The sequence below is a fragment of the Achroia grisella genome, unplaced genomic scaffold, assembly GCF_030625045.1.
Source record: "Achroia grisella isolate CSIRO2021 unplaced genomic scaffold, CSIRO_AGI_Agris_v1 utg149, whole genome shotgun sequence".
In the NCBI taxonomy this organism is placed as follows: domain Eukaryota; kingdom Metazoa; phylum Arthropoda; class Insecta; order Lepidoptera; family Pyralidae; genus Achroia; species Achroia grisella.
Window position 1 is genome coordinate 3,499,252 of NW_026712644.1, and position 22,500 is coordinate 3,521,751.

The 22,500-nt window shown below is 35.9% G+C and overlaps 1 protein-coding gene across 1 annotated transcript; it reads left to right on the plus strand.

The window, feature by feature from the left end:
* Positions 1-595: 595 nt before the first annotated feature.
* On the plus strand, positions 596-22,484 carry LOC131840656 (conserved oligomeric Golgi complex subunit 7). The gene is made up of 17 exons (XM_059188832.1): positions 596-623; positions 1,241-1,327; positions 1,719-1,799; positions 2,741-2,914; positions 3,654-3,800; positions 4,214-4,331; positions 5,939-6,108; positions 6,943-7,044; positions 12,657-12,789; positions 14,311-14,447; positions 15,692-15,826; positions 16,407-16,605; positions 17,573-17,752; positions 18,701-18,795; positions 20,777-20,860; positions 21,184-21,277; positions 22,081-22,484. Exons 1-17 carry the CDS (start codon positions 621-623, stop codon positions 22,179-22,181), a joined length of 2,040 nt encoding a protein of 679 aa, XP_059044815.1. The 5' UTR covers positions 596-620; the 3' UTR covers positions 22,182-22,484.
* The last annotated feature ends 16 nt before the right edge of the window (positions 22,485-22,500 follow it).

Sequence of the window (22,500 nt, forward strand, 5' to 3'; positions counted from 1 at the left end):
AATGTTTTATTTCGAAACTATAATTTTCATTTTTGTGGTCTTGGTAATGACAAATACAAAAGCTAACGGAGTTTTTTTCCCTTATATGTTCTGTGGCAAAAATTGAAAGAAGCATTCTTTAAGTAAGAAGGAAAGAAAGAACAAATATTTATTCAGTGCTTAACAAAGCAATGTTCATTTTATACATATGATGTTTATACATCTAATTCCACCGATAAGCATAAGATTTTTTTGAGAGTGGAACGTAGACATGAAATCTAATAATACAGTAATTACTCTGTGCTATGAAAATTTTTGGCATACCACAACTGTTACTGTCGCCGGAGCCAAAACGAGAGGAAAAAAAACTTTTACTGTCAAACTGACACATATGCAACAACAATAACAGAAGTCAGAAATTTCATATATTTAATTTGATGATATAATTTTATTTATTTATCGTATATTACATAAAAAAACATATAGAAATTTACTTATACAAATAAAAACTCTTTAGAATAATTCAAAACACAAATAACTTAATTGTGTTGTTGTCTAGTATTTAGAGACTATTTTTGCCAATTTTTATATGTAATTAATGAGTTTACCATATATTATATAAGTAATATAAATACAAAATCATGGTAGGTTCAATTTTGTATATTATATTAATCTATATATTCACATCTATCCACATCTGGCTTTTTCACATAGGTTAATGGAATGCCAGACATTAAAAAAAACAGATGAACAGAAATCTGTGATATCACTCATGTTACCGGGGGAAAAGGATTGTTAGTAATGGGGTAATTAGTTCATAATTACCCCATCGCTAGCAATGTACCATGACAGGTTGACGTCCACTGATAAATTCATGGTGAATTTGTCAGAATGTGCAAACTGACCTGACCTCATGCTCATCTTATCATCCTCCACTGGTGCCCTGCCAGCGTATACAGTTAGCGCAGGCGGAAGCATTATTCCATAACTTTTAAAAACTCATTGCCATTTGGAGGAGTGTAGGTTGAACTCCATTTTCCACAATTGGCCTCTCATTTGGACAATTGCCATTTGGAGGATTAATATCCTATTTTCCATGTACTATAAATAAAATACGCCATAAATTGTCTTTAATAGACGGATAGGCCATTATATATATATATATATAAATAAAATTAAATTGATTCCCTAGAAGTATTGTCTAATTTCAATTTAAATGTGTGATTAGAATTTATTTAAAACCTTTATAAACTCTTTTCAGGATATTAAAACATTTGCTGAACCAGATTTTGATTCTAAAAAGTGGATAAACAAAGCGTGGAGTTCAAGCGGTAATCAAGAAAAAGAGGTTGGTGTTATGTAACTTTTGAGAAATTAAATAATTATTAAAACTGACTTTGACTACTTACACTTACAGTTTTGATGAAACTTTATAGTAATATAGCTTATACATCGGAATAACATATTGGCTATAATATTCATGCATATAGCATACTGCTTTACTTTCGATGGTTGCACGTTTGAAACATTGCATGGTGCAAACATTTTATATTCATGAGTATGATTGTTTGTATCAGTCTTCTATGTATATTACAAAACAAAAAAGTATGTAAGTATTTATATCAGTTATCTAGTGCCAATAACACAAGCTCTGCTTACCGTGGGACTAGATGGCGCTGTGTTATTTTTTATTTATTATCATTCATTAAAAAAATGATGTAATAAATGTATCTTTTCAGGTATTTGTGGCCAATACTGTGTCTCGCCTGCAGCTATATATGAAACAGTTGACCAACTCATTGGACGAAACTACCACACAGGTCCTTATAATCCATATTATCCTAGTCCTTTATGCAATCCTAGTACTTAATAATAATTTCATCAGTACCTGATCAACTCTGTCAGGATGGAAAACTGGCACACATTTAAAAATATAAATTTGACGCCTTCGGTGGTCTAGCGGTGTAGCCTGCCTTACTTCTGATTCTCGCGGGTTCGATTCCTCGCATGGTACTAATATTTGTTTTCATGAGTATGATTGTTTGTATCGATCTCTGTGTTTTCTATGTATAACATGTGTATTTATGAAAAAAATATGTCTATTTATTTGTATCAGTTATCTAGTACCCATAACACAAGCTTTATCTATCTTAACTTGGGTCTAGATGGCGCTGTGTGAATTGTCCTGAGATTATTATTATTTATTTCTACAGTTCATATTCTCGAATTTCTTCAAGGTTGTTATTATACTTTATACCTATTTGGTACTGTAATTATTAATAATGTTTATATTAATAATTACAGTACCAAATAGGTAAATAATAATAATAATAAATTAAATTTTAATAATTATTTTCAGTGTACCAAATAAACAATTTTCTTTCTTTCTTTCCTTCTTTATAATTATTTGCAAAAGATTTTGGGATCATTACATATATGATGTTATTAAAAACGTGGCCTTTGCAAAATCTGCTTATATCAATCATACAAATCATTAAGTTATTAAAAGTTTAAGTATTAAATTATTGATTGTTTATTTATATAAACAAAACAAATTACTAGCTGCTCCCTCTGGCTCTGCCCGGGTGTACATGTATTACACATATAAACCTTCCTCTTGAATCACTCTATCTATTAAAAAATACCGATTCAAAATCCATTGTGTAGTTTTAAAAATTTAAGCATACATAGGGATGAACAGACAGCGACAGCGACTTTGTTTTATATTATGTACTAATTATTTATTCTACTTATTTTCCAGCTATTGACATCAATACCTAGGATACTGCAAGATGCGTCTTCTCTTCACCAAGAAGGTGCTATGCTGCAGCAGACACTGTTGTCCTTGGAACAGAAGGTCGAAGATGTTGAGCAGAGGACGGGTAATTCGATTGAGAGCTTGCAGAGGATCGACCACCTCAAAAGTAGACTGGAGGTAGGTAGCTATAATATAGCAACTATTAATGTACACAATATCAGGTAGAGATTATCGTCGACTGAATAAAATATTTTTCTTTCTTTCTTTCTTTCGACTGTGCAAATACGAATTCTCAAGTATTTTGGTCACATTAGCCGGAACGAACTCTGTATGGAGTGGCTAATTATCCAAGGTTCGGTTGAAGGCAGACGTTCTCGGGGTCGATCACCAACGGGATGGACTGACAGTATAAGAACGGCTACACAGCACTCCATGGTACAATGTTCTCGTGCAGCCAAAAACCGTACCAGGTGGAGACAAATTGTAAGGAGCTCTTTCGCCAAGGACCACAACGATACCATATCACAAAATATACCATGATGAAAGCCACGACCACTCTGCCAAGAGTGAACGACTGAAGAAGAAGAAAATGTATAGCTATTCGCCCCGGCTTTGCACGGGTGTACATGCATTATACATATAAACCTTCCTCTTGTATCACTCTATCTATTAAAAAACACCACTTCAAAATCCTTTGCGTAGTTTTAAAGATTTAAGCATACATAGGGACGGACAGACAGCGACAGCGACTTTGTTTTATACTATGTAATGTTAATGATAATAAAGAATACGAGCCGAGTTTCTCATCAGTTCTTCTAATCTCAAAATCATTCCGAACTGACGGTAGATTTGACATATCATAAGAGTCTGTAATAGACCGACATGAATAAAGATATTTTGAATTGATACATTCTAGAATGCGGCGTCGGCGCTCCGCGAGGCGGATAAATGGGCAGCCCTAGCGGCGGCCCTGGAGGACATACTGGAGGCCGGGCTCCCCACAGCTAACGACAAGTTGTTAGAGCTGGCTGAACAAGTGTCCGCCATGACCGCTAGTCTTGAGGTAAGTACAGATATTCATAAAGTTTTTATATACGTTTCGACTAGGTTGCAGCAGCCGTGGTCACGAGCTGACCGGAGTAACAGCGATGTCAATGTAGATAGGTGTCAGCAGTACTTCTTGTGGGAACTGGGCTGTTCGGGTTATCAACACTGATTAGACTATTTGCTTTTGCAATAGCATATGCTGGTGGTCACTCTATTCTCCCAAATTTGAATTTAAAAATGAATCTGTATTATTGTAAATATGTACAATATTTATTTTAAAGGAATACGAGCTGAGTTTCTTGTCAGTTCTTCTCATCTCGAAATCATTCCGAACTGACGGTAGATTTAATATATCATAACAGTCTGTAATAGACCTACATGAAGAAGGATATTTTGAATTTGAAAAAAAATTGAATTTGACTTATATAGGTACTGAGCGAGGCGCCTGACTACGAAAGCAAGAGGTTGCAACTGGAGGCCCTGTATAACCGTATGGAAGCGGCCGCCAGTCCGCCTCTCATTGAAGCCCTAACGCAGATGGACGCAGGTCAGTGTTACCCGTCGTGAAAACTAATAAACTGCCAGACTTCCGTATTTATAATATTAGTATGTATTTTGTACTACTTTACTTATAATGAATCCACTATCCATCTCTTTCATAAGTCTGTTCTCCTAGTACTTCTTATTAAGAACTCGGTGCTGGCGTTTCTTTATGTAATGAATATACAGAAATACTGAACACATTGCCATTTATTAGTATGGATTTTGCTCTATTTTACAATTCATGTATTAATCATCTCTTATTTGGTTCTGTTCTCCTAGTACTTTCTATTAGGAACTCAGTATGGATTTTGTTCTACTGTAACAATAAATCTATTGTTGTCACCTCTTTCATGATCCTGTTCTCCTAGTCCTTTCTATTACGAACTCGATACATTGATAAACAGACAGAGAAATAATCGCTATCTCCCATAACATACACCACTATAACACCTGAAAAGTCTTGAATCCAAAGTATAGTAGAACTTACAATACCCAATTTTAAAGTCGTGTTAAGTCACAATGGATGTTGCTAATTCGTTTCTACGACTTCCGACTTTATCTACCCATAACACGGTCTAAAATCACCACTTTCGCATTTATTATGGATATTTTGTTGTACTTTACAATAAATCCACTGTTGTCATCTCTCATGATCCTGTTCTCCTAGTACTTCCTATTAGGAAACGAGATATCTTGATAAACAGACAGATAGAAAAATACACTTTCGCATTTATTTAGTATCCACTGTTGTCATCTCTTTCATGATCCTGTTCTCCTAGTCCTTTCTATTACGAACTCGATATCTTAATAAACAGACAGATAGGATACACTTTCGCATTTATTAGTATGGATTTTGTTGTACTACAATAAATACACTGTTGTCATCTCTTTCATGATCATGTTCTCCTAGTACTTATTATTACAAACTTGGTATCTTGAGACAGAATAGAGATAGATAGATAGATACAGTTTCGTATTAATAATATTAGTTAGGATTACCACCATTCCATTATCATCGATAAAAAAAACTCTTACCCGAAAGGGGGGGTCAGGGAGAGGGGGCTTGTAAAAATCAAGATATAACACAGGGATAAAGGAAAGTTACATATTACATGAATTTGTTGGGGAGAGTGTCTAAAACCTCACCAGATCGAGAGAGGGAGTGCAAACTTAAAAAAAAAAAGAATAACTAGCTGTGCCCGCGACTTCGTCCGCATGGTAGAGAAGACAGTTGAGGAATTTCCATTTCATTCCCTATTTTATTTTCCCCCCTTAAGTGTAAAATATATATAAACTTTAAATATCATATTTATTTACATTTAAAAAATAAGTTTCACGCTCCTTGCTTTAAAAATGACTATATTTTACAAACTTCCATCTCCTCTTTCAACCCCATACAACCCTTATTTCGTATTATAAAGTAGCCCACAGATAGACTATACCCTTTCTCAGGGTATAGTCTATCTACTAATTTAAATTACATTTAAATTAGTTAAAACCTTGAACCTATTTAAATGTATTTTGATGCACAGATTTTAGCGTGAAAGCGAGACAGATATATAGAGTTACTTTCGTATTAGTAAGGATGGATCATGTCTGTGGTTGTTACAGAGCGCACGGCAACCTACATGTCGTTATTCGTGGGCATGTCCCGCGCGATATCTGTATGTAGATGTTGGCGCCGCGCGGCCTCCCAGCGTTTGCTGGCAGCCTGGTGCCGGCTCGCCCCGCCAGCGCCGCCGTCGCTCACCCGCCTGATAACTGGTGATGCGCCTCGTCAGGTAAACTTACATCAGATAAAAAAAACTTTACATTCGTTTGATACTAAATTAACAAAAAAAAACATGTACAAAATATATTAAATCGTTCTTTCCGAATGAGAGGTAGACAGACAAAAAATATACAAATGTGCTTTTATTAAATCTTATATATAAAATTCTCGTGTCACAGTTTTCGTTTCCATACTCCTCCGAAACGGCTTACCGATTCTCATGAAATTTTGTGAGCGTATTGAGTAGGTCTGAGAATCGGCCCACATCTATTTTTCATGCCCCTAAATGTTAGGGGTAGTCCACCCCTAAATTTTTTTTTTATTTTAAGGCAAAACAACGTTTGCCGGGACAGCTAGTTTATTTATAAATATTATATATTTGTACTTTGGTTCGATTTGCATAAATGCGATGCCAACTCTAGTAGGAGTGGTGTTAAGTTATTCAATGACACATTCCTTCTACTGTTTTCTGAGGGCCTGGTACAGTTCATCGACTGCACTAGGTCGCCGTCGTATAACACTGTGGACATACCTCCGTCTACTGCTGGGAGCCTGGTATCGCAGAAGTCTCTTGGTGTCTTCACAGGCTTCCCGGAGCGACCTCACCGTTCCGAGACCTCACCGTTCTCAGAACAAACACACTCCAGGATTACGTGAGCAGCCGTTTCTTCGTCTTCAAAGCAGCCCCGACAAATGAGACTGTTGTAACACCTATTGTATACAAGTGTTTGTTTAAGGGACAGTGGCCCGTTATTGTCCCTATCATTATTTTTAGGTTTTGCCTCAAAATGATAGACTCCCGACTAAGACTAAAACTGGATATGAACAAGAATGGTTGTTGCAGGTGGAGTGGTTGGTCAACGTGCTGAAGGTGGAAAGCCCTGTGGGTGAACTGTTAAGGCTGTACACAGACGTGCTGCTCTCATTAGACCCCTCACCGACTAAGGTAAACATAATAATAATAAGAAATTGAGAAAAAGAGAAAATATCTCGACCTGGCACGAGGTGACCGAAATGTGGGGGGTGATGTCCACCGAAATCATTCCAATCGTTATATCGGTGAACGGTCTTATCCCAACCAGTCTGGAACAACATCTCAGACGGTTGGGATTCCGGGGCGGCTTACTCCCGGGAAAGATGCAGAAAGCGGTGCTCTTAGATTCTGCCCGCATTGTACGCCGGTTTCTTTCCCTGGGGCCCTGAACCCCGGCCGACTGTGCTTCTGCCGGGGGTATGTTGCCATCTCCTCTCCTAAAGAGGGGAGATGAGAATTGTTGGAAATAAAAATAATAGATGAAAGGACATAATATCAGTCACACAATAAGTTCACACACACGAATTTCCATAATAACTTTCATTTTATTGTACCTCCTTAAGGGTAATATTTTTACGTACTTTTAATGGCATATTTAATTATATTCTTTATTGCACTTATATACAGAGTGTAAGAAGCACTAATTATGATGGACGACTGAGGCTTTGAAGCCGGCTACCGCAAGGGAAACCCTAAGTAGCGCCCGTGACTTGTGACACGGGGTAGGTTTAAAAGGCCCTTTTAGAATGCATTAACACTCACCTTCACTACTTGCAGCTTCCCCCCAGACCCATCTAAGACCGGGATAAACCCATTGCTAATATAATTCACTTTAATATCCAAAACACAATCGGCGCGCTCTGCGCTCGTCGACTGAATGCCGCGGCTCACCCAACGAAAGAGGATTATTCAACTACCGACCTCCGTATTTATAGACCAAAGTCAGTGTAGTAGGTTGGTCTATAAACACTAGATGGCGCAATTTACAATATTCGTAATAATCCTTACATTGGGTACTTCATTAGTACTAAAAACAAACTACCTTCGTTTAATATATTTTTAAAATATCGGATTTTTTCTACAATAATGATGTGAATTCTAACAAGAGTAAGAAACAATATATTTATAAATAAAAATGTGAGCAAGGGTGGGTTATCTCTGAAAGAGATCTCTTCCAGCCAACCCAACGCTTTGACAATGGACATATGTAGCGGATACTGGTAGTACAAGAGTTCTAAATACACAAATAGAATATTACTAAAGTAAGCCTATTAAAATGTTAGTGAAATGACATTTCCAGTGTTGCAAGTTTTTAGTCCCAAATAAATAATGATGTGGTAGAATCGAGTTTTTACAATTAAAAGTTAGTCGAGATTACATTTTTTTTATTCAAAATCAAATTGCCTTTATATAAATAAAAATTCTAGTATTAATTCCTCTGAATCTCTTTATACATTATTTCCCAGCTTTTGTAATAATATTATAGTGAGAAAATTTAATGTGCTGGTAAGTTCCATATTTCTAAAATCGTATTACTGAATACGATTTTAGATATATGGACCTTAGGAATGTCAAAATAATACTTTTTAACTGACCGAGAAACACATTTTTATATGTACATACAGTACGTACATATGGATGCCTTTATGCATTATATTGTAACGTGATTCACTAATTGTATTCACCCTTACCTGTTCTTTATCTTTGGCTCTGACCTGTTTAAATGTTTAACTGTATTGTTTTTAAATAACCAATTTAAATATAACTTTAATATTAAAGATAAATTCATGAGGTATCTGTTATTGACTTTACTAACTTACGTTAGTATTATGTTACGTTACACTGACAAGTAACTACGTTTCAACACTCCTATTATGTGCATACCATGCCTATCTACTTTCTATTTTTTTTTATAACACAGAACATAACTTATTTTTATTTCGCATATATGCACATAAATCTATAGGTATATGACCTACCTCAAAATATGAACTCTAATCTCACAAAGTCAGTGTTGTCTAAATCAAATCAAGTATACCTAATACGTAATATTGTATTAATAGATCGCATATAAATTACTCAACAAAATTCATCTGTCTACCTTGTACAGCCTTATGAGACTACAATACTATGACTGCAGATTTAAACTGCTCACAAAGACAAAGGGAAAGCAATCAGAATTAATAATTGTTCATCAGAACATACAAAGTTTTCCCGGCAGCGAGTTAATTATACAATTATTTTTAGAAAAGTATAATATTGATATTGTCTGTTTCACAGAACATTGGCTTAAAGAGAGCAATATGATGTTCAATTTAAATAATTATAACGTTGTCAGCTGCTTCAATAGAAAGTCAGTTAACAGAGGCGGGTCTATGATAATTGCAAGAAATAATATTAAAGTAAAGGAACGTGCTGACATTGTTAGACTTTCTATTGAGTGTTGTATAGAATTATCTTGTATAGAACTAGAAAATTATATCCTTATATGTGTGTACAGGCCTCCTAATAGTGATTACAATGTTTTTGAAGGGGTGATGGAGGATATTTTAAAAAAAATATTTAATAGTCTTAAAAAAATTATTGTATGTGGAGATTTTAACGTTGATATTCTTTGTAACACACCCACATGTACAAAAATTATTAGTTTATTTCAGTCATTTGATTTAAGTCATGTCTTTCATGAACCCACTCGTGTAACTGCCACGTCTGCTACTTGTCTTGACAATGTTTTTTGTAACTGTGAGTATACAGAAAAATTCATAATAAATAAACTTCCTTCAGATCACTGTGGTCAAGTTGTTAAGTTTAACAGTTAGATCAATAAAGTCAACAATAATAAAAAATCAAAAAGACAAATAAATGTTTACAATATTAACAAATACAAAAGCGCGATTAAAAATAAATTGGATTTGCTGTTACAATATAGTAATAATCCTGATTATCTTTACACCAAGCTAATTACTATTCAGGGATAACCGACTGCTTCACAGTCAACAATATGGTTTCACCGCCGGCAAGTCTACCACTGACGCAGGTGTAGCGCTGATAACACAAATTTTCCAATCATGGGAGAAGTCACAGGATGCACTCGGAGTTTTTTGTGACCTATCAAAGGCATTTGATTGCGTGGATCATAAAACACTTTTGTACAAGCTCGAACATTATGGTATAAAAGATAATGATCTAAAATTAATGAGAACTTATTTAGAGGATAGGGTCCAAACTGTAGATATTGACGGTATAAAATCTAAGGGAGCTAATATTGGGATGGGCGTTCCACAAGGGTCAATCTTAGGCCCCTTTCTCTTTTTAATTTACATAAATGACCTTCCCTTTATGGTAGAGAAAATTGCAGATATAGTGCTGTTTGCGGATGATACTTCGTTAGTGTTTAAAATTGGACGTCAAACTAATCAATTAGACGATGTAAATTGTGCTATGTCTGCTATATTAAATTGGTTTACATGTAATAACCTATTATTAAATTCCAGCAAAACAAAGTGTATAAAATTTACACTTCCTAATGTAAGACCAATAAATACACAGTTATTGCTTAATGACGAAATAGTAAATTTTGTTAATGATACAGTTTTTTTAGGTATAACAGTGGACTCGAAATTACAATGGGGGCCCCATATTTCAAAATTGGCCAATAGACTCAGTTCAGCTGCATATGCAATTAGAAGAATTAGGCAATTAACAGACGTGGCGACGGCTAAACTTGTATACTTTAGTTATTTCCATAGCATTATGTCATATGGTATACTACTGTGGGGTAAAGCAGCCGATATAAATACTATATTTATTTTACAAAAGAGAGCCATACGTTCTATTTATGGTATGGGTTCAAGAGAGTCATTACGTCAGTGTTTTAAAGACTCAAATATCCTCACCGTTACTTCACAATACATTTATGAGAATATCATGTATACGCGGAAGAATTTAGACAGTTTTAGAAAACTTAAAGACTGTACAAATAGAAACTTACGCAATAAAAATAAGCTAATATTACCTAAATGCCGCCTGCACAAAGTCAGTAATTCATTCTATGGTAATTGCGTAAGATTTTATAATAAACTGCCAGAATCTGCACTTAATCTGACAGAGAGGCAATTCAAATCTTATATTAAACAATTTTTATGTAAGAAAGCCTATTACAGGATAGACGAATTCATAGAAGACAACATATCAAGTAAATAATTAGTTTATTAGCATACAACGTTATAATTTGTTTATCTCATTGCTTTCTTGATTCAATTATTTTAGAAATATGAAAGCGTAGCGGGTTTTGTATTAATTGCCGCATGCATTCTTATGTGAAATGTGAATACTAAACATCAGATGGCAATTGTGAGTAGCTATGACGTGGTCTGGTGTTTTGAGTAGTCATGCTCACTAAAATGTCCAGACTTGTGGCGGCGTGGTGGGCCGGGTCATTGGGCTCCCTAAAATATGGTCGAGCGCAGTGATGGCTGGCTCATCCGTCATACTCGTGAACGGGTGCTGCTTGTAGGGACTGGTCTGCTCTAATCACTATGACTGATTTCCTCTTATTAATTGTTTAACCAGTTGGTTATGTATTCAATATTTTTTTCTTTTTGAGTATTTAATTGAATTAGTGCTAATCGGTGGTTTGTATTCACACACTTAAACTTAAATTGTAAGTAAGAATAAATTATTTAAAAGAGCAACACACAAGTTTCTTGCTTGTTCTTCTTGTGATGAGACAGCATTCCGAATGAGCGGTAGATTAAAAAAAAAAAAAAAATGTTATGACTATTCAAAAGTGCTTCAATGTAAGTTTATTTGAATAAATGATTTTCTATTCTATTCTATTCTATTCAATATAGAATAGCCACAGTACAGTGACTTACCTGCATCATTTATATAGCACATTGTACACATTAACAAATTAACATTATTAGTTGACCCATAATTTATAGGCCTGGTGCCATGCTTAGTTTTGAACTCAGGGTGCGAGTGCGAAAATAATATGGAATAGAAAGTATGTATTTAGTACATCTCCTTGATCTTTTAATACTATTTATTGTCTATAAATTGTATAAGCTGTTGATTACCTAAAATAAATAAATGTATTAAATATTTGCAATAAAAAAAATGCTTCGATACCTAATAAAATGAAGCATGACTAAATGTCTAAGTCTATTGATTGCCGAACATCACTATTGTAGCGGGTCACCCTTTGTTGAATCAGTGACAGTTGCATTTTTCATTTTACTGTAATAATCGTACTTTATGTGCAATTAATAAATCTACATATTAATATATAATAATAATATCTCTGGACAATTCACACAGAGCCGTCTAGTACCAAACTAAGCAGAGCTTATGTTATGGGTACTAGACAACTGATATAAATACATGGATACATTTTTTTTTGTAAATAAATACATATTATACATAGAAAACACCAAGACCGATACCAACAATCATACTCATGAATACAAATGTTTGTACCGTGCGGAATCGAACCCACGACCATCGGATAGGAAAGCGGTGTGCTAAACCACTAGACCATCGAGGCTGTCAAAATTATAATACATATATCAAAAGATACTATACTAAATATATCAAAGCAAATATACATAAATATAAAGACTATATAAATACATAACGACCTAAGTATATATATAAATATAATTTAATCAACAGCCTAAAAAGTTTTAGCTTTAAAAATGACGATACTTCTGTACAACCTTCAATTCCTTATTTATTTCCAGGTGGTAACTGCGAATTTGAAGTTATGCTCGTCTCCAGAAGAAGGCATCATAATGCTGATGGATTTGAGAAGGGACATTGAGGAGTTTGTGGCCTGCATACAAGCGATCATGGACGCGCCCAGGCAGACTAAAGGTGAATTGCTTGCGATTTATGTTAGCCTGGTACTTTTTTCTTTGTTTAATAGAAATGCCATAACGATTTTTATAATTATTTTACAGTAAGTATATATATATATATACTTTCATGTGAAAAACTGTTCATTTGAAATTAGTCTATTTTATTTATTACTAGCTGTTCCCGCGACTACGTCCGCGTGGAATTTAACATTATTTTTCTAAAATAAAAGTTAAAAGCCTAAGTTACTCCTTATTACATCAGCTACCTGCCAAAAAAGTCCCGTCAAGATCGGCCCAGCCATTTCAGAGATTAGCCGGAACAAACAGACACAGACAAAAATTTTAAAAATGTTATTTTGATGTATATGCCGTATTTATATTCATATGCATGTAGTAAAAAACGGTTCTTTCAATATTACAAACAGACACTCAGACACTCCAATTTTATTTATATGTACAGATTAATGGATGATAATGATGGAATGAGGAACCGGTCTGTGCTAACGGTTTACGCTGGCGGGACACCCATTGTTAGCAATGCACATTCAAACTTTCTCTAACTCCCAATTGTTAGTTTTGTGTAGAAAGAAAAAGTTACATCGTTCGGGTCTTAGTTACAGACAATTCCCCAAATCCCCTAATAAAAAAAAGTCCAGAGGGTGTATTATGAACTCTTATTCTCAGTCAGTTTACGGCTTAAACTGAACTGCCTGGAAACTATTGTAGAAATATAAATAAATAATAATCTCAGGACAATTCACACAGTGCCATCTAGACTCAAATTAAGATACCTAAAGCTTGTGTACACAAACAATACATAGATATGTTTTTTGTATTCGTAAATACATACATATTATACATAGAAATTACCAGAGACCGATACAAACTATACGATAGTTTGTATCGGTCATGAATACAAATGTTTGTCCCGTGCGAGGAATCGAACCCGCGACCATCGGAAGTAAGGCGGTGTGCTAGACCGCTAGACCACCGAGGTCGTCAAGATTTATGCATGCAAAGCCTCAGCCCGATCGGTTCAAGATTGACAAAGTTTCATACAAACTTTCATCCCCTTTTTTACCCCTTTGGGGATAGAATTAATCAAAATCCTTTCTTAGCGGATGCCTACGTCATAGTAGCTTTATGCATGCAAAGTCTTAGCCCGATCGGTTTAAAATTGACAAAGTTTCATACAAACTTTCATCCCCTTTTTTATCCCCTTGGGGGTAGAATTAATCAAAATCCTTTCTTAGCGGATGCCTACGTCATAACATCTACCTGCAAGCCAAATTTCAGCATTTATGACTGGAAAAATGTATTTAATGGTAAGATGGTAGAGACTGAAGTGACATAATACATAATTTTGTTTTTATAGTTTTGATTATAGAATAAAAGAAAACTTTATATATATTAATATCAAAAGAGTTTCTCAACAGAAACTGACTGGATTTTAAAAAGTTAATACGCCCCCAGGATAACTGGCAGTATAAGCAGGTGAGGTACCAGGCGAGCATAAGTTATGGAGAGTTATTCACAGAGGTGTTGGCGGCGGCTACTGCCCGCGAGTTCGGCCGTGCGGCGTACGCCCCCTTGCGCGAGCTGCTACCCCGGTACTCGGAGTTACAGACTGCTCTCTTGCGGCAACATCTCAACGAGAAGCAGCTGCAGAATACGGTAAAATTGCAATAGAATAGAATAAAATAAAAAAAAATTAAAAACAAAAATCATTTAATTATGTTTGACATTTTTAGCCACTTCTTAACGTCAAGTTTTTTACATTATATATTTAATTTATTCCCTACCGTCCGTCCGTAAAGCAAAACAAAATAAACTAAACTAGATTAAAATCTAGATAAATAAATTCCCACTAACCAAAAGTTCTGTTTTTTCAAACAATTCAAAATTCAAAAATCATTATTCATGTAGGACATTTTAGCCGCTTATGAACGTCAAGTTTTTAAATTATAATTTTTTTCCCTACCGTCCAGTTTAGTATATAGTACCAATTGAGAAGAACTGACAAGAAACTCAATTGAATTACTTATTTTTTTAAAAGCCAGTTTATTTACAATGTATATTTATATAGGTGTATGTCTAACATTAAATGAAAATCCAGTGCATGTACAACTATTGCCATGCACGCTCGTTATTCAAGTAATCGTTTAGTGAGTAATAGGCTTTGCTCAGTATTGTAAGTGTTCATGTAGCAGCAGAAGAGAAGGTGGTGGGATGACAAGTCCAGTGATTGCAATTTACATTATGTATATTAACGAAGTATTTATAATAGGTTTATACAAGAGGCTATTTGGTCTTATTTTAGTGTTCTGTCGTAGCTAAACAACAGTGTTGCCACACGATAATAGTAAATTCGCCACATAATGAATTTTGTGATAACTTTTACTACGCTACCTACTGATTTATTAATTAGTTTACTCATAAAATAATAGATGGCGTTGTAAATATGATTTAACAGATGTATATACATCATTTGGTATCTTATTACAAATTTTTATACCTATTCCCATAAAAGACTTATTGACTATTTCTGAACGATACTTGGAAACTACAAGTCAGAATAATATGAATAAATAGGATAGAAAATCTTGACGGCCTCGGTGATCTAGCGGTTTAGCACATCGCCTTACTCGCGATGGTCGCTGGATCGATTCCTTATACAGGACAAATATTTGTATTCATGAGTATGATTGTTCATATTGGTTTGGCTGTATTCTATGTATTTACAAAAAATATCTATGTAATTTATAGCAGTTGTCTAGTACCCATAACACAAGCTCTGTGCTTACTTTGGGACTAGATGGCGCTGTGTGAATTGTCCAGGGTTATTGTACAGATCTACAATTACGCGAATAGAAAATATACAGATTTTTTTATAGTAACAGTAAATTTATTATTCTCAGGAGAACCTTCTAGAACATTCGAGAGCGATCCTCTCGGTCGCGGAGCGGTGCGAGGGTTGGCTAGAAACAGCGTATAACAAAGCGAAAAAAATCGCCGGCATCGCTATATACCCATTCTACGTGCCCGCTATTGAAGTGAGTAATCTATACATATAAATAAAATTGGTGTGTCTGTTTGTAATATTGAAATAGCCGTTTCTTACTACATGCATATCAATATAAATACGGTACATAAACCAAAATAACATTTTTTACAATTTTTGTCTGCCTGTCTGTCTGTTTGTTTGTTCCGGCTAATCTCTGAATAGGCTTTAATTATTTTAGAAAATAAAGTTATTTTCCACGCAGACGAAGTCGTTGGTGCAGCTAGTCTTATATAATTCTCGTGTCACAATGTTAGTTACCATACTCCTCCGAAACGGATTGACCGATTTTATGAAATTTTATATACATATTCAGTAGGTCTGAGAATCGGCTACTATCTATTTTTCATACCCTTAAGTTATAAGGGTTGTCCATCTCTAAGATTTTTTTTATTTTCACCCTTCTGTCACAATCCAATTTTTTATAGCCATATTAATCTATATGGCAAAACAACAACGGGATCAGTTTGTATTATATATACTCGAATTAGTGTACTTGCTAAAAAGGAGTAGTATCCAGAGCCGAAAAACATATTTATGAAAAAAATAAAACAACCTTTATTTTGTTTCAGAACTTTATCTCTTCAATAACGAGTACGATTTTCGCTCACACTCGTCGCATAGAGGCTGCTTTCTTATCAACTGTATCCGCTGGAGAAACAGCTGGCGTGCTGTCTCACACGTTCCCAGCATCCCTGGTCCTGGAGACAGCTGTTGCTGTGCTGTTGGACACGGTCGCGGCGCGACAAAAGATTGAAATCGAAGAGGAAGGTCAGTTTTCTTACTTCACTGTACTAGGAGCGCATGAAGGTATTGGATGTTTGTAGTTCCATGTATAAAGTCGAAACAGATGTTTTTCACTTTGGTGTTAGAGCAAGACAGATAGAGACGAAAGAAAGAAAGAAAAAGGAAGGTTAGTTTTTCCATGTATAAAGTCGAAACAGATGGTTTTTGACTTTGGTGCTGGAGCGAGATAAACGATAGAGATGAAAGAAGGAAAGAAATAGAGATGCAAACAGAAGTTTAGTTCTTGATTTATAGTACTAGGAGAACATGAGTGGTTTAGATGTATTTGCACCGTTACTATATAGAGTAGAGATAGTTGGAATGTTGTCTCATCTCATATGTTTTCAATATTTGAAAACGTATGAGATGATATAACCGAGATGAGATAAGTCATTTTCACTATGGCGTCGCAGACAGCTTTTCCTGTGTGTATCACTGATACGGTTGAAACAAGCGTGTTTTTTTACTTTAATATACTTAATACTTTACTAGGCAAACATAAGTGGATTGGATGTTTTTATAGCATTACTATGTCACTCTGGAATAATGCACATTCTGAATTTCTTAATTCGGTGCAGTGGTGTGTATTCTTTCCCTTTAACTCTGTCTGTCTGTCTCTCTCTCTACCCCTCTCCCCCAACCCTCTCTCTCTCGATATAGTAGTGTACATATGGATACAATATTTTGAACGATATTTACCAATTTACCAAACACTCGTATTTTTATGTCATATTTGTCTGCCCGAGTACCAAGTTGTAGAAAATGTGTTAATGTACCAGGAAAACATGAAGTTCTAGGCAGTTTGTTCTTGTCTGTTCATGTATATCGGTTACCACTTACCATCAGCGAGAATCAAAGTACCAGGACAACATGAAGCTACAGGCAGTTCGGAGAAGAAGTGATAGTACTTTGATGTATATAGGCGACGTTTACCATTTTCCATATGTTACAGAACCGAAGAGCTCGAACCAACTGTCCGACCTTCCACTCCTGGTGCTGGAGGCGGATGCACGACAGCAGCTGGCGACGCTGAGGTCACAGCCGCAGTCCCCGGCGGAGTTGTGGCGCGCCAAGGAACAACTTCGAACCCTTGCCAGAGCCATTCTCCGGAATCCTATTGACGTGTTACTAGGTTGGTTGGATTTGTAACAAAACTCCTCCCAAACGGCTTGACCGATTTCTATGAAATTACCCCAAAAATATATTTACTTTTAAGAAAGAAAGAAAGAAAAATATTTTATTCAGTGCAATGTAAAAAATACAATATAAACAACAAACGAAAAAAAAAAGAGCAAAATAAATGTACATATAATTAAACTTAATTTACCATAATTAAAAATAAACATAAAATAATCATTTTTACATCCAAAAATGCACTGAAATGGCTCCACTCAGCTTTAATGTATGTCGTAGGTGAACATACAGCTGGTTTTCAGTGGCACCAAATGGACTTTTATGGACATATTTTATCAGCATTAAAATAATATGTATTTTAATGCCCTTAAATTTTCTTCTACCCCCCTCTCTCTACTTCTACCTCCCTACAATTGAAATTCAAACGTGGATCGAAATTACCATGGCCTGAGCCGAGGTTCGAACCCCTAGCGGTGCCCTTAGACTAGCGTCATATCCGTCAGGCGGGAGTTGGCCTTCAGCCGCTCTATAAGTCCTTCCTTTGGTTTGGAGTGCCATCTGCACTCGCCCTGTTTCGTCCAGGGATATTGTAAAGGTTGTTAACTTAGAAGAGAATATTAACAAAAACGCTACAACATATCTTCTTTATTTATTTTCTTTCAAATTCAAATATCATTTATTCATGTATGACATTTGAGCCACTTAGGAACATAAAATTTTTGTATTATAATATAAAATATAATTGTCTCTACCATCCAGTTCAGTATATAGATCCAATTGAGAAGAACTCAACTGAATTTCTTTTTTTTAACTGCCAGTTTATTTACATTGTATATTTATATAGGTGTCTATGTCTAACATTAAATGAAAATCCCGTACATAAACAACTATTGCCATGCACGCTCGTCATTCAAGTAATCGTTTAGTGAGTAATATTAACTTTCAGACGAGATACCCCAGCTGGCTGCGTGGAATAACAATGATGCGCTTTCCACCGACCTGCCTGACTTCGCTTTATCACCTCAGGAGTATATCACCAAGGTATGTTTCACACTATCCAGCTAGGTAGATCCAATTTCGAGAAAGAGGTCAATCATCGAATCCAACTCGGATGGGCAGCGTTCGGGAAGCTCCGATATATCTTTTCGTCCAAATTTCCGCAGTGTCTCAAGACGAAGGTTTACGACCAATGTGTGTTGCCAGTGATGACTTACGGAACAGAGACGTGATCGCTAACTATGGGCCCCATCAACAAGCTCAGAGTCACTCAGAGAGCAATGGAGAGGGCTATGCTCGGAGTTACTCTGCGTGATCGAATCAGAAATGAGGAGATCCGCAGAAGACCCAGAGTGACCGACATAGCCCGAAGAATTACGACTCTGAAGTGGCAATGGGCAGGGCACATAGCTCGTAGGACAGATGGCCGTTGGGGCAGTAAAGTCCTCGAGTGGCGACCACGGACCGGAAGACGCAGCGTGGGAAAGCCTCCAGCAAGGTGGACCGACGATCTGGTCAAGATCGCTGGAAGGCATTGGATGCGAGCAGCGCAGGACCGATCGTCGTGGAGATATTTGGGGGAGGCCTATGTCCAGCAGTGGACGTCTTCCGGGCTGCGATGATGATGATGATGTTTCACACAAGGGATTTTATAATAATACATATTTTATTGCACTTATTACATTAATAAACAAAGACAGTTATACAATAATGTGAGCAAGGGTGGGCCTAACTCTGCAAGAGATCTCTTCCAGCCAACCTAACGCTGACAGAGGTGGTAGTTAGCGGGCAACGATAGTGCTTGAGATTTTGTAATCGATAACAATATTCTAAAGTATACTTAAAAAAAGTCGTAATATCTTATATATTAAATTTTCGTGTCACAATGTTCCATACTCCTCCGAAACTGCTTGACCGACTTTTTCGAATCTTTATATGCTTATTCAGTATGTTTGCGGTAAGGGATATCCACCCCTAATTTTTTTATTTTTATTTTTTCGACGTAATATTTTATTTTCATATTATTATTATTTAGGATTGAAAAATACATACAACTATTTTGACCCTTCTAGCATCAACCCCATCCTTATGCATGCAATGTCTCAGCTCGATCGGTTTAAAATTGACAAAGTTTCATACAAACTTTCATCCCCTATTTTATTCCCTTGGGGATAGAATTAATCAAAATCCTTTCTTAGCGGATGCCTACGTCATAACATCTACCTGCATGCCAAATTTCAGCCCGATCCGTCCAGTGGTTTGTCTGTGCGTTGATAGATCACTATGTCAGTCACCTTTGAGTTATATATATTTAAGATATCTGTTTGCTGTCCGTCTGTATGCACCTACATAACATGTTATTTCACTAAAAAGTACCAGGCTCTAATAAATGACAAGCAGTTAATATCTACCTACGTTAAGTAAATAAAAATACAGTTGGGTTCCCTAAAATAAAGTCGAGCGGAGTGATCGCTGACTCATACGTCATACTCGTGAACGAGTGCTGCTTGTAGGGACTGGTCTGCTCTAATCACTACGAGTCTTTTAATCCTATTGTGTACTTAATATCTGTACCTAATTAATTAGTGCTAGTTGGTGGTTTGTATTCACACGTTTCGAAGTAGAAATTAGTGAGCGAGAGGGCTGAATGTAAAAACACGCTGCCACTCGCGCTGCCAGTCCTTTGACTCGCGCACGAAAATCCGACAATCGAGCGAGCGCCGGGCAGCGCGAGTGGCAGCGCCAATGGCATGGGAAGTGTTTCCACTCGTGTTTACACTCTCGCGCTGCTCACTTCCCTGCCCACTCGGGCTGAGTGTAATTTAGGCAATAAAGTTACAATGATTATTTAATAGAGCAACACGCAAGTTTCTTGCTCGTTCTTCTTGTGATGAGACAGCTTTCCGAATGAGCGGTAGATTAAAAAAATTATAACTATGTCTATTCAAAAGTGCTTAAATTAATTTTATTTGAATAAATTATTTTCTATTCTATTCTATTTATTTTCTTAAATGTTGTTCCACAGATAGGTCAGTACCTGATGACTTTGCCGCATCATTTGGAGATGCATCTGTCCGAGAAGCAGGCGCCGTGGCAGTTTCTGGCCGAGGTGATATTTTATTAAATACCATCATAAAAGTTATTTTTTATATACTGTTTTAAACTTGACGCGGTCATTATTTATACGTATAATTAGTAAAAATCACGGGATCTTACCACGTTTTATATTTATTTGCTGAGTTCCCGATATTTCGGCAGTGTTTCAACCACCATGTTATTCATCTCGGCATACTGTACTCACACTATTTTTACAGTTTGTCGAGATGAATATCCAGCGAGTTCCAGTAGTAGCAACAAACGAAGACGTGTGAAGGTAGACGCATATAAGCTTATTTAAAAGTAAATATTAATATATTAAAAATCTGTTTGTAGGTCTGTACGCATACATGCGATATGTATGCAGAAAAGGTGCTGAATATACGAAATATGGACGCTCTGGGAACGAAACGCTGTCTAACTGACATTGGTAATATTTTTGTTATATTATCTTATATTTCGACGGCGTCTGTGGTCTAGCGGTTAGTTTATCTTACTTCCGGTCGCGGGTTCGATACCTCACACAGTACAAATATTTGTATTCTTGAATGTGATTGTATCGGTCTGGGTGTTTTCTATGTATGTATCAGTATTTATATTAGTTGTCTAGTACCCATAACACAAGCTCTGCTTACATTGAGACTAGATGGCGCTGTGTTAATTGTCCAGAGTTCTTGTTAGTATAATTTGTATCACAACATACAGTTAATTTATTTATTTATTAAATCTTTTATGCACAAATACACAAATATCTATACATATAAATAAAATTGGAGTGTCTGTACGAAATAATGAAATAACCGTTTTTTACTACGTGCATATGAATATAAATACGGTACATACACCAAAATAACATTTTTTACAATTTTTGTCTGTCTGTTTGTTTTGGCTAATCTCTGAAATAGCTGGACCGATTTTGACGGGACTTTCTTTGGTAGGAAGCTGATGTAATAAGGAGTAACTTAGGTTACTTTATTTTAGAAAAATAAAGTTGAATTCCACGCGGACGAAGTCGCGGGAACAGCTAGTATATTATATATATCTTGGAGGTATTAGAAAGATTATGGATGGATATAAAATGGTAATTAAAAACTAACGCGGGCTCAACTAGTTGGAAATAAGTTAGTCATGAATATATATATATTCGTGGAGATCTTTGGGGGAGACCTATGTCCAGCAGTGGACGTCTTCCGGGCTGCGCTGATGATGATGATGATGAATATATATTTGCAGTATACCTATCGAGCGTGGTGGAAGACCTCGGGACCAGCATCACGCCGTCCCTCAAGAATTTGGAGAAATCTCTCCGAGCTGCTGCCCCACCGCAAGAATAGTCTACCTTTTATACGACCTCGGTGGTCTAGCGGTTTAGCCACCGCTTTACTTATGATAATCGCAGGTTCGATTCCTCGTACGGTACAAATATGAGTATGATTGTTAGTATCGGTCTGGGTGATTTCTATGTATATTATGTATGTATGTATTTTAAAAAATATCTAAGTATAAGTATATTAGTTGTCTAGTACCTATAAAACAAACTGGTTAACTTGGGACTAGATGGCGCTGTGTTTATTGTACAGTGAGAGTATTGTATAAAAAAAATTAAGTTACACCACGAATAAAAAAACTCTAATAAATTCAAGTTAATAATAA

What these genes read in the sequence shown, in the direction of transcription:
- LOC131840656 (XM_059188832.1), top strand. An exon ending in GCGGTAATCAAGAAAAAGAG is followed by an intron (nt 1,328 to 1,718) that starts GTTGGTGTTATG and finishes GTATCTTTTCAG; the next exon opens with GTATTTGTGGCCAATACTGT. An exon ending in ACCTCAAAAGTAGACTGGAG is followed by an intron (nt 2,915 to 3,653) that starts GTAGGTAGCTAT and finishes GATACATTCTAG; the next exon opens with AATGCGGCGTCGGCGCTCCG.